The sequence below is a fragment of the Silene latifolia genome, chromosome X (assembly GCF_048544455.1).
Source record: "Silene latifolia isolate original U9 population chromosome X, ASM4854445v1, whole genome shotgun sequence".
NCBI lineage: Eukaryota > Viridiplantae > Streptophyta > Magnoliopsida > Caryophyllales > Caryophyllaceae > Silene > Silene latifolia.
In genome coordinates this window covers 3,560,813-3,573,265 of record NC_133537.1, presented here as the reverse complement: position 1 = coordinate 3,573,265, position 12,453 = coordinate 3,560,813, and the positions used below count along the sequence as shown (strand labels likewise).

At 38.1% G+C, this 12,453-nt stretch overlaps 2 protein-coding genes across 3 annotated transcripts; both read left to right on the top strand.

Moving 5' to 3' along the window:
- The first annotated feature begins 24 nt into the window (after window positions 1-24).
- LOC141622313 (serine/threonine-protein kinase STY8-like) lies at window positions 25-8,879 on the top strand. Of its 2 annotated transcripts, none has more exons than XM_074438367.1 (16): window positions 25-438; window positions 688-805; window positions 2,243-2,340; window positions 2,457-2,582; window positions 2,715-2,769; window positions 3,201-3,311; window positions 3,896-3,946; window positions 4,340-4,503; window positions 4,594-4,701; window positions 4,932-5,005; window positions 5,717-5,892; window positions 7,187-7,282; window positions 8,007-8,087; window positions 8,179-8,232; window positions 8,320-8,454; window positions 8,539-8,879. In XM_074438367.1, exons 1-16 carry the CDS (start codon window positions 296-298, stop codon window positions 8,578-8,580), a joined length of 1,632 nt encoding a protein of 543 aa, XP_074294468.1. In that variant the 5' UTR covers window positions 25-295; the 3' UTR covers window positions 8,581-8,879. The 2 variants fall into 2 exon arrangements, with proteins under 2 accessions (XP_074294468.1, XP_074294467.1); XM_074438366.1 differs by having other exon boundaries at window positions 29-513.
- Window positions 8,880-9,820: 941 nt separating this feature from the next.
- Window positions 9,821-12,040, top strand: LOC141622311 (thiosulfate sulfurtransferase 16, chloroplastic-like). The gene is made up of 6 exons (XM_074438363.1): window positions 9,821-10,193; window positions 10,709-10,834; window positions 10,921-10,994; window positions 11,278-11,348; window positions 11,680-11,733; window positions 11,826-12,040. The coding sequence occupies exons 1-6, from the start codon at window positions 9,952-9,954 to the stop codon at window positions 11,898-11,900; spliced, it is 642 nt and encodes a 213-aa protein (XP_074294464.1). The 5' UTR covers window positions 9,821-9,951; the 3' UTR covers window positions 11,901-12,040.
- Window positions 12,041-12,453: the final 413 nt, after the last annotated feature.

The window sequence follows — 12,453 nt, the reverse complement described above, 5'->3', positions numbered from 1 at the left end:
GAAACGGGTGGCGGGTAAAAAGGCCAAAAAGAGATGACATGGGCGGACAATGGGCCCACACACAAACACACTGAATTTAGCACTAGTATCATTCATAGACCACGTCAGCAGACCCTCTTCCCAGATTCCCTCCTCTCTTTCTCTCTCCCCAGAATCTATCCCAAATGATTCCAGCATCTACAATCCCTACTAATACACACCCTCCACAATAACATTCCGATTCCCAAGAAGACTGTCCCAGCTGTCGGTACAAATACAAATACTCAAGTCTAATCCCCCAAAAACACGGAAAAAAATGGGGGAAGACGATGAAAGTAACAGTAGTAACAACAGTCGAATCCTGCCTATGCCGGAATCATCCTCAACCTCGAAAACCAAAAATCAACACCAACGACTTAAACTGCAAGTCTTCCATGACGTTCTTCATCGTCTCCAACGGTCCGATTTTCCTGACGTCACTCTCCCTGGCTTCCATGATCACCTTTGGCTTCACTTTAACCGTCTTCCTGCTAGGTTTCGATTGATCGCATTTTCCGTAAATAATACACTCGGTGTACCTAAGAATTTATCGGTTTTTAAATTTATTTGTTTGAATATAGTTAGCTGGTACACCCGGTGTACCTAAGAATTTATCGGTTTTTAAATTTATTTGTTTGTGTCTGATTTACGGTTATGTTATGGCGACAGATATGCATTGGACGTCAATGTCGAGAGATCGGAAGTTGTGTTGACGCATATGAAATTATTGTCGCAAGCTCACCAACTTCCTTCGTATTTTCTTGCGTTTGACCTTCGTCTTGTTCAGGTAATTAATTTTCTTTTCGCGGTAATTAATTTTCGACTATTTATCGTAAGAAATAGCTATCATTTGTTTATCTTTGATTAAAATACCGGTCACGTAAAAAAAAAGTAAAGAAATGGTTGAGACGGAGGATTAGAACTGTAGAAGCAATTATAATTCGATTGACTAATTATAATTCACTGTTGACTAATTATAATTCACTGTTATCGTAAGAAATAGCTATCATTCGATTGACTAATTATAATTCACTGTTGTCCCAATATCGACTCGTCTGTTGGAGCAATTGTTGATTATACTCCCTACGTCTCAATCATTTGTTTCCATTGACTAATTATAATTCACTGTTGTCTCAAGATCGACTCGTCTGTTGGAGTAATTGTTGATTATACTCCCTACGTCCCAATGATTTGTTTAGCTTTGATTGAAGTGTCTCTCACCAATAATAAACAATTGATTGGGACTTTGGGAGTTGGGACGGAGGGAGTATTAATTTTAGTAGCGGACTTGATTTGCATTTTGATTATATTTTCAACTATGCGTTTTAATTTCTGAGCTGTGGCACAGTGACAGTTGCAATTTCCGCAACTGCGTCACTATCCACTAAGGATGAATATGGTAAAGTAGGTAACCAGGTTGATGTTGGGAATGGAATCCATCAATTTTTGGGATTCAACTGCATCGTGCTGTTTGTCGGACAATTTTTGATTTCGTAAGCACGTTTTTTGTTTGTAGATGAATAAAGGAGAGAGCATTTTTAATAGTGGATGATCCTGTTCTAATCAAGGACTAGCTTTTACTCTTTAGTGGGACTTAAATCCAAACAAGGCTTCACTATTTAATCAAAAGATTTATGCTATCAATGCTAAAGTGGTTAAGCAGGAATCAACTTTTAATAGTCATATAGTATCATTTTTAATACACTCAAGAGTCACACAACTGCTTGCAAATTTTCCGGAATGAAGAAACGTTGCTTGTTGATTTTTAGACTGAATATACACAGTCACTGCGCCAGTTGATCTGAAAATTGACGTGAATGCAACTTTTAGATGGAAACCACCTAAGCCTTTCAAAAAATTGGATCATGTTTGCTTTTCCACTTGATACTTCTGCAAAGTGACTAGCTCACTAGCTTCAACAAAACTTCTGTATTGAGATGTTTGTGAGTGTTGTACGAGGCATTGGATTGCTCATAAAACCAGTTACGTCATTTAAGCAAAAACATACTATGAAAACAACATTTTTGGGACTGCCTCTATTGAAGTCGGGTTTGTTGAAGTGGAAGAGTGCTATAGGATTTCTATTTTCGGGTATGGTGTTGTTGTTATAGGTTTGTAGAGAATTTATGATGAGGCCATGACTCACCTTGATACACACACACGTTTTGTCAAGTATAAGTTTCGGTTTGGGTGTCCAACTGAGTTGATTCTTCAAATTTTGCAGGTAAATTCCACCGCCAATAGGGTAATTGATGACACTGTTCACTCTCATTCCTCTACGGATGAAGGTAGCCAGGGTATTGTCAAGAACTCTAGCCTGGGGTATTTATCTTGATTATTTCTTAACTTTCTAGCTCTAGATACTGATGTTATTCTTTCGATTTTATTTACTATGTACGGGATTCTATAGAGTTTTTTTTTTCTTGGTTTGTTCTTAGTGTTGGACCCAGCCTGCATCCTCCACCGACCTTTGGTTCATCACAAAACCCTGAGGTTCATGGCATAAGTTCCAACCCAGAAGACCAAGATAGCTTCATAAATAACTGCACCTCATCATCCTCAAGGTAATAGCCCCTTAAACTGGTGGATTTAGTGCTCATTTGGCTACAGAGCATGACACAGTCATACAGCATATTGCGATATTGCCGATATATACTTCACAATTCTATCATTGCTCTTTTATTGTGGTGCTTTAGGGCTATGCATGAAATCACCTTTTCCACCATTGACAAGCCGAAACTCCTAGTGCAGGTAATTGGCAACTCGTTAATCTGATTCTCTTTATTGCTGCGTGTTTGGATTTTGCATGATCTGCCATCTGCCTTTGTAGGCTTGTTTAGTAACCCTTCTTATACTAAATATAGGGTGATAAATTGTCTTGCCCATATTTAGCTAGATGTTATTTTAACAACCCAAACCTTGTTTAACTTTAACAGCTGCATATTGTCGGGCAGCTTGTTTTAATTCAAGTTTGAGCTATTTGGCCTATTTGAGTTACAATTAGTGGACTTTTATGTACTTCTTTCACTTTTATCTCTAGAGCATAGAGTGGTTGACTCTAAGGTGCTTCTCACCTTTTTATACTTTCAGTGGTCTAATTTATTTTATGAAATTATGCTTCTATTTTCTGTTTTAGATTTTCTTTTAAGTATTAGTTAGTTAATTATGTGGCCTGTCTCCAGCTGACTTCACTTCTGTCTGAGATGAGCCTGAACATTCTAGAGGCTCATGCCTTTTCCACGACTGATGGCTACTCATTAGATGTTTTCGTTGTTGATGGCTGGCCTCATGAGGTATGATCCTGTTCATCTCTTCATAGGAATGGTATACTAAATGGTTATTGGATGGCTTTGTGAACATATCCTTATGCGACTAAGTGTCTGTATGGTTCTGGTCGGGGTTATGTTTTTGGTTGCTGTTTCACACCTTGATTATAATTCAAAACACTTAGAACTTGCCTAGTTGCCTCTGAATTTTTAATTTTATCCTTCACAGCTATGGTTAATGGGTTTTAGTTGTCATCAAATGCCAAGTGTTGGTACTGCTTGTATTTCAGCTTTGGGCGCGTCAGACTGTAGGCTAAACATTTGCTGCAATTCTTCTTCAGATTTCTTAACATAGCTATGTGGCCAAGAATTGTACTTGTATAGATGTAGTCTTCACATTACTGAGACTCTCTTGCTCTTGTTCTCATTGTACCTTGAAACAAGTATTTTATGAATGTTAGATTCTCAAAATGCAACTCATTAAATTTACGATTAAATGTCTATGGGTGTCTATAGAATATGGAACTTTAGTTTCATAAAGCTATCGGAAGATCTGGTGCAAAGTTCTTCTGTTGTCTCATCTGATTAAAAATTTTGCTTGTTTTTGACAGGAGACTGAGGCGCTAAAAAGTTTACTGGAAAAAGAAATACAAAACATGAAGGTTAGTTATTGGTTGTTTCTCTTTCTAATTTAATCGGTGTCTTGTTGTGCATGTAACTGTTACTTCTTGATATTGAGCAAGGATTATGTTGTCATGTGTTTTTAGTCTATGTTAGTAGCTTTGTTGGTAGAGCAACATTGTGATTAATCAAGACTCAAGTACATGACACTGGCAGGAAATATAATGGCAGTTTGGAGGTATAGTAACATAATGTATAAACATTTATAGATTATAGAGCTCTTGGCATCATACATACAATAACCTCAGAGTCCTAAATAGCCAGGGTAATGTGTACTAGAGATTTCTCTTTGAGAGGCCAGAAGCTTACTATTGTCCTATCTACTTTATCTCGGTGTTTCTTTATGCTAATCTAGAAACTTTTTCTTTCTGAAGCAACCACAAGCTCAATATATTTCACCAGCTAGAGCTGGTATGAAGCATCAAGGAACTATCTTGCATAAAAATGTGAAGGAAGTAGACAGAAATGATGATGTTGATATTGATCAGAGTCTCTTGAAAATTGGGTGCAAAGTTTCATCTGGCTCACATGGTGATCTGTAAGTTTCTTCTTATTGCAAAATTTGCAGGTGATGTACAAATTTGTGATTTGCAACAAGTTTCATCTTATTGATGGTCAAACTTTTCAGCTACAAAGGAACATACTGTGGTCAGGAAGTTGCAGTCAAGTTCCTGAAGCCCGAGCGTGTCAGTGCCGATGTGGTTAAAGAGTTCTTTCAGGAAGTGAATATCATGAGGTGTATTGTCTTATGAAGTTTCTCTATACCTTTCCCTAGCCAGAGATTCCATACTTATCCAAGCCTACCCTCCTGAGCTCTCCGAATCTCAAAAACTTGTTGTTTATGAACATATCTACCCTTCTGATATGAGTGCTGTTCTCATATATCCGTTATTTCCTTAGTCGGTGCCTCTCTTACTAATTCCTTTTTTTTGAGGAAGATCTCTTATTAATCCTTGTTTACCGTAGGAAAATTCAGCATAAGAATGTCGTGCGATTTATTGGTGCATGTACAAAACATCCCAACTTGTTTCTCCTAACAGGTAATACACTTTGAAAGTATTTATTTGGCCTGCCAAAATGCTTGGTCATTTTCTTTTGCTGGAGTAGGCCAAAATGCTTGGTCATTTTCTTTTGCTGGAGTGTCTCTTAATCACCATAATTAATCTTCATTTCTTGCTCGTAAGGCAGATGGCCAATGATTTAAGTAAATTGTGTCAAACCCAATATGGGAATAATTATTTCAGGCTTACATTGGACAGATATATATGTGTCATATCTTCATGGTCGTTGTTTGTGCCTCGGGATGCATGTGTTGGCGCTTCTCACATTTCACACAGCCCTCTATATGCAAAAGTTCAAAGTACTGTCATCACTCACGAGTCTTAGGACCCCGCTTCAGGTCACCTCCCATTTCCTGATTGCGGGCATTCTCGTCTGTGAATTTTACACACTAGTGGTGTAGCTACTATGCTAATATGTAAACACATGGAAAATAATATACTGAATAGATTAGGAATGCTTATCGCTTGTCTGTCATGGTCAAACGCTAAAGCAATGACAAATATTGTGTAATTTCTCAAGCTTTGCACTTCTTTAATTTAAGTGTGGGGTTGCTTAACTGAAATTTATCCAGTGTTGATTTGCAGTACTTTAGCTTAAGCTTCTAGGTTGGATTGAGTTCAAAATATAGTTCCGTCCATTTGGAAACCCAGCTGTTGTCTGACTCATCGGTTTTCTTTGTTTCGTTTCAGAGTTTATGCCAAAAGGAAACTTATATGATTTTATGCATAAGAGAAAGCGTGTGCTCGAATTCCAGTTGCTATTAAGAGCCGCAATAGATATCTCTTCAGGAATGGATTACCTGCACCAAAATAATATTATTCACAGAGACCTCAAAAGTGCAAATCTGCTCATGGGCGAGAATGGAGTAAGTGACCTCCCTCTGTACGCCCCGATTTCTTTTTGCTGTTTTTGTGCGACCGGGGTCTGGAGGAGAATAGAAAGATTTATAAAGGGGGAAGTAACTGTCAATTTGGTCTTGAATGGAGTGACACAGAGATCATATTTGTAGAACTCAATCCATTTCAATGTATTGCCTTTCCAAAAATCAACGCGTTAGCCCTCTATCTCTGCATGTCATATCTCATCTGTATTAATTTATTCAATAGAAACAGTAGACAACAACGCCTCTATGTCTGCATGTCATATCTGTATTAATTTATTTAATAGAAGCAGTAGAGCAACAACAATGCCACCAAAGTTTAGTGCCAAAATTGTATGGGGTTGCCGGGTCGGTTAACATGAACCGGAACTGCCGTGAACCTGTATTAGACGGAGCTTCATGGAAAATAATAAGAAATTTAATTTCATATTGAGAGTCTGCAGTGTGCTACCCTCAATTTACAGACTGAAAGAAAAACTGTGTTCTCAATTTATCGTCTTATACTGAACTAGAGATTCAGATGTGGAATTGTGTATGTTGTTGATTATGACATGCATGTCTCATCCATTCCCCACAAAAAGTGATTTCTGTTCACTATATGGTGCAGAAAGTTGTGGCAAAAGTTTAATTCCGATATCCTTTATCAGAATGTCTTATATTGACTTGAGTTATTGGTTCTGAATTCTTTTTAAGTCTACTATAGGTGATGTTTCAAGAAGTTTTAGTAGTTCATCTTAGAATTACGTGATTTATACAAAGTATTGTATAATCGGAATTAAACTTTTTTATATTTTCGCATTTTGAGGTGTGCGATCGATCACCCATGGACGGTTCTAAAGGATAATTCATGTCAGCCGACCCCAAATCATTTTGGGATTAAGGCTCGGATGTTGTTGATTGTTGTATTGTATAATCATCATATCATGCTAGTATAGAACTGGTAAGCTCTCCTTGAATCCATTGTGTTGAAGCTTGCTAAGTTTGTGCTTTATTCCATGCGGGTGGATTGACTATCTCTATTTCTCTGGAAATGCTGCATTTAAGTTGTATCAACAGAAAAGATGCCCAATATAGAAATGAGGCAATTCTAAGAATAGGCCATGACTGGAAAAATGGCCAATTTCAGGAATTAGTGGGGGCATTTTTAACCCTTTGCAATTTTGATCATACTGTACGTATGTCGTATATCTATCTACTTTCAAGAATCAAGACGATAAAAAAAGTGAGCTTTGTGAGGTACTTAACTCTGTTTTGAATGTGGCTTCTGAATTTCTGATAGGTTGTCAAAGTTGCTGACTTTGGAATTGCTAGAGTACAATTGCAACCTGGAGTGATGACGGCTGAGACAGGAACGTACAGATGGATGGCTCCAGAGGTATTAATCACTGATATAGTTTTCACATTTTCCTTAGTCACATTTTTCCGAAGTATCTTGTTTCAAGCACCAGAAGTCTTACCTAATTGCTTCATGAAGAACCTTATTGTACTAGCTATCTGATTTGGGTGTGGATTGGTTGTCCAACTGTCATAACGGATTCTCATATATTTTCAATTTTAGTCTTGATCAGCGACCACTATCATTTTATTTAGTAGCCAAAGAAGATTAGTGATTAGTGAAGTACTAACATATACGAAGTATATGATAGAGGGTCGTTGGTGGCAAATCGTTTTGGGTAAAGTCATTTGGCTCCGTCAGCTTTTTGTTACAAGTTAGTCATTTTATGTTTTGGGTCGATTTTGGGCCGAGTAAAGTCGGTTGTACTTTTCAGGGGTTTAGTTAAGATGCGCAGAAGGGAAAAAGGAGTATATATGCTGTAGATGGATATTTTATGTAAATCATGCTTCCCATGTTATCTTCCTTCTCGAGCTTGGCTTCTGGATGAGTTCTAGGTAAGTCGGAGACTGCAGAGAAGTTTAGTGGCAGTGAGGGGCACCATCATGTTGAATTGTTGAAGAGAAAATCGGTCCCTGGTTTTTTGTTCTTTTGGTCTTGTGTTCCTTAACTTCCTTTGCATTAGATGTTATATGCCAAGTAGTCAGTAACCATAATTTACTTGCTGTCCTATGCTTCATATGATTGTATTTTATACACTATACAGGTCATCAGTCATAAACCTTACGACCATAAAGCCGATGTCTTTAGTTTTGGAATTGTGCTCTGGGAGCTTCTCACTGGAAAAGTAAGTACGAGCGTTTCACAATTCCTATGTTTATTATGTGAAAATTGCGACATTGGTTAATTTTAACATGTTTGTGATCTGAAAATATAAGCTACCATATTCAAACTGGAGCCCGTTGCAAGCAGCGGTAGGAGTCGTCCAAAAGGTAGGGACTCAAACATCTCGGTGATGTAAAATAGGGAGATATGGTAAATAACTAGATAATATAATATAGTGTTGAATGTAACTGCAGGGAGTCCGACCTGCAATCCCCAATGACACTAATCCAAAGATAGCGGCATTGTTAAGGAGATGCTGGCACCAAGATCCCAATCTGAGGCCCGAATTCTCAGAGATCATCAAAATCCTAGAGGGAATATGCAAGGAGGTAAGCATAAAGCATTGACGAGTTTGAAATCGCACCTACATAGATTTTACCCTATCCTCCATGACCTGGCTTTCCGCATTGCAGATGAAGGATGTAAAAGAAGAACCTGATAGCTGCCGAGATTGAACCTCTTGTTCAGGTAGGCCCGCAAGTACTGCTGCAGGTCTCTCTCGTATGACATGTACATATTTTACGAGACTAATTTAACTGGTTTCCTCCTTGGATGTTCTAACTGCTAAAGAAATCTCCCCCCTGCCGTGCAAATAGAGGCAGAGAGAGTGCGAGTGAGAGTGATTGTAAAAAGTTTTTTTTTTTTGTTTTTTTTTTCCCCTGTATGAATGTACCTGTATATTAATGCTTCGCCATTTCTGTTCTGTAATATCGTCATTTCAGTATTAACTATTAACATCACCATTTTTTTTCAAGTAATATGCCGAGTCTGTAGCTGTCATGTATGTTGCGGTCATCAACCTAGACACATTCGAATTTGACCGAGGCAACTAATAAGATTGAAGCGAAGATGAAGCAGAGGAAGATGATGCAGCGGCTGCGTCCGTCGGTCTGGAATTTAGTAAGGAGCTGCCAGGTGAGTTGATAAAATGCAAGATGAGAGTTGTTGAATAACTGATGATAATGAAGAAAGATGGTGAATGACAGAAGCCCATGTATATTAGATGGGCCTAAAGCCTTTTCTGATGATAAGAAAAGGTATGGAGAAGAAATGGGGAGCAGTCCCATCTTCCAAGATATTTATCCAGATGACAGGTTGAGTCTTCAGAGCCAAACTTATCCACCTCTCATTATGTATCACAAATGACAACTCATAACCGATTTAAATAATGTTGAAGAAATGGGGTTATGAGACGTCACAATCTTGTGACCGTTACAAGTAAGACTTGTTATGCATGTATAGAAGCGTCGTATTTAGAGTGTCTTCATATACTTCGTATGACCGCATCTCTATCGTGTCCTTGTGTAACACGACGCCACTTTTATCGTATCTTGACAAATTCTCATTTGTGACGGAGGAAATGTGAAAAGTAATTATTATTTGCAGTGGTGGAGTTAAAGGGTGGGGGGCTAGCAGGAGCGCTCGTCCTCGCTGAAAATGGAAAAATCCGAAGTTTTTAGTTAAATTTCCAAAGTTTTTTCAAATTGCTAAATTATTTCGTCCTGGGAAATCCCGACTCCGCCACTGATTATCTGATAAGTAAGAATTTGTAGATAAAATAGACACATATTTTCGGTCATAATTTGTATCCCGTTACAAGAGAGACCAACCGTAATATCATTGTGAAGAATGCTTATCCAGAAAATAGGGTTAGATGCCTTAGTATGAGTCCAGTCAATGTTGTCCACTTGCATTATTAACAATGATCAACAAAATATATCCACACACGTACATGGCGTGGCAATGAATCATTTTCATATTGTATTTGTCCCTATCTTTCTCATTTTCTGCCTTATAGTTTTCTGGATCATTTTTAATTGCTAGCCATGCCTTTAAATACTACCGCGTATTATACATTTCAATTTACAAAATTACAAGCATTCCTCCTTCACAAAAACTACATTAAAACATTGAAAATGGCAGCAGCATCGGCGACAGCAATAACAACACCTTTCGGTACCAATGTGACACCAGTACCATCAAGCCTCAACCCCAACCCGAACCTATCTCAATTCTATGTACGATGTCGTTTCATTGCTCCAGGAGATGCCAGACGTTCCACCAACAGGTATCTATCTATCTATCTATTTGATCAGTTGATGTAATATACAACTGGTTATATATACAACTTATTCAATATTGTTGAGTTTTGTTACAAAGTTGTCGAGCTTTATTAATAAAATTATCGAGCTATGGTACAAAGTTGTTGAGCTTAACATAATAATTATTAAGTTCAATAACTTCGTAAAATAGCTCAATAACTTGTAAAATAAGTCAATAAGTTTGTGTGAGAGCTCGATAATTTTGATGCAGTTAAATAATGCTATTATACAACTGGTGGAAAGATATTATTTGTACTATTTGATGAATGTAATTTTACTTGACTCTTAACTAGTGGCATAGAGGGTCCCAACAGCTTTTCGACAATTGACATTTTTTATCTTTAATATTTCTCTTTTGAAGATGTTATGTCATTAAGACCCCGTAATAAGAAATGAATAACAATTACATTAGAACACAGTTAAACGATTCTGGCTCCGCCAATGCTAGTCTTAACTATGTATGTATTATTTATGACTGTAGTCGAAATTGGAAGAGAGCTGGCACGGCAACCCATTTGGAGTCGACAGTCGTTCGAGGTCCCACATCGGTGCCAGTGCGTGTAGCTCACGAACTTCTTCAGGCTGGTCATCACTACTTGGACGTCCGGTACACCACCTTCTCTGTATTATACTCTTATGTATCCAAACTTCGAGCCTGTCAATCCCGCGTAATACCATTTTCTGGCTCTGTAGGACCCCAGAAGAATACAACGCAGGGCATGTGTACGGTGCTGTTAATGTGCCTTACTTGATCAAAGTCGGTTCAGGTAATCTACTTAATTTGCAGAGCAGGTAATCTCTGGGTTAGACCAGAGTGGCGGAGCCAGGATTTGAGTTTAGGGGTGCGAAAAATTTTAGGGGGACTGATGGGTAATAATATAAGGCACACTCGAAAAAAAATCAAAAAATCTAACTAAAAACTTCGAAAAACTCAACCGCTAGGGGGACGACTGTCCCTACTAGCCCCCCCTAGCTCCACCACTGGATCAGACTCGACTCGACTGGTTTTTATTTCATTCATTCTAATATATCCTACGATTTGGTATGCAGGGATGGCGAAGAACTCTAAATTCAAAGAGCAGGTGTTTGCACAGTTTGACAAAGATGATGAAATCTTAATTGTGAGACTTTCTTCTCTCTTTCGCACTCGCTCTCGTCTCTCTTATTTTGTTCATTCTAATCAAGTAAGGATACCAAAGTTGGCTGGTGTGAGTGGTAAGGGCTCTCATATCTTAAACAAGTGGTTATGGGTTCGATTCCTGACTCTTACGAATGAATAAGCTAAACTTGGGAGGGTTAAACTTAGGAGGGTTAACCCATTAAATTGTCTTCAATACCCCGAAGGAGATTGTCCCAGCTGTCGGAAGGGATACTTCTGGTCAACAAAAAAAAAAATCAATGAAGGATTTTATTAAGCAATGTCCATGACTTGATTATGTCTTCTACAAACAGGGTTGTCAGAGCGGGAAGAGATCGCTCATGGCTGCCAATGAGCTTCTGTCAGCTGTTAGTATAACCTCTCTTCTGTTTCGTCTTTCTGCTGTTACTGTTAGTATAGCTTATCGGACTGCTAATGAGTTTATGACTTAATGCGACAGGGTTATACCGGCATCATGGACATTGCAGGCGGTTTTGATGCTTGGGTACAGAGTCAGTTACCAGCACAACTTTGATTATACAGCTTCCTGTCATCAGATTAGCGACGAGAAAGCCTAGAGTTTCTCGAAAAGTGTAAATTAGTAGCATTCTCAAATTCGTGCAATAGTATGTAAATATCTCGCACTTGTAATTAAGTTATTCAATAATCATTTCCGAACACTTAAATGCATCTGGTGTGAGCACTTAAATCCCAAACATCATAATCCGCCTCACTCCGACAGTAAATGCGAGCAATACCATTACCCACTTGAATACAGTACCGGAATTTACAGTTTTTACTTCTTGATATATTTTCAACACCAATTCTCATTGAAGACGGACACTTTTCGTCATAAGCTGAAGACGGGTCAAATGTCGCCATTTTAACAACAAAATGTGACCATTTTAATGACAAATTATTATAGCTTAAGAAATTGTTCTAATAACTTGTCTTCGGCATGTGACAAAATGTACCCGTCACAAGCAAGACGCTTTGTATTTTCAATACGTCCACGGATAGATTTGCTAATTTCATTGGCTCGAATGATTATCATGAGTCTTTCTTAATTTATTTTGGAAACAAAAAGT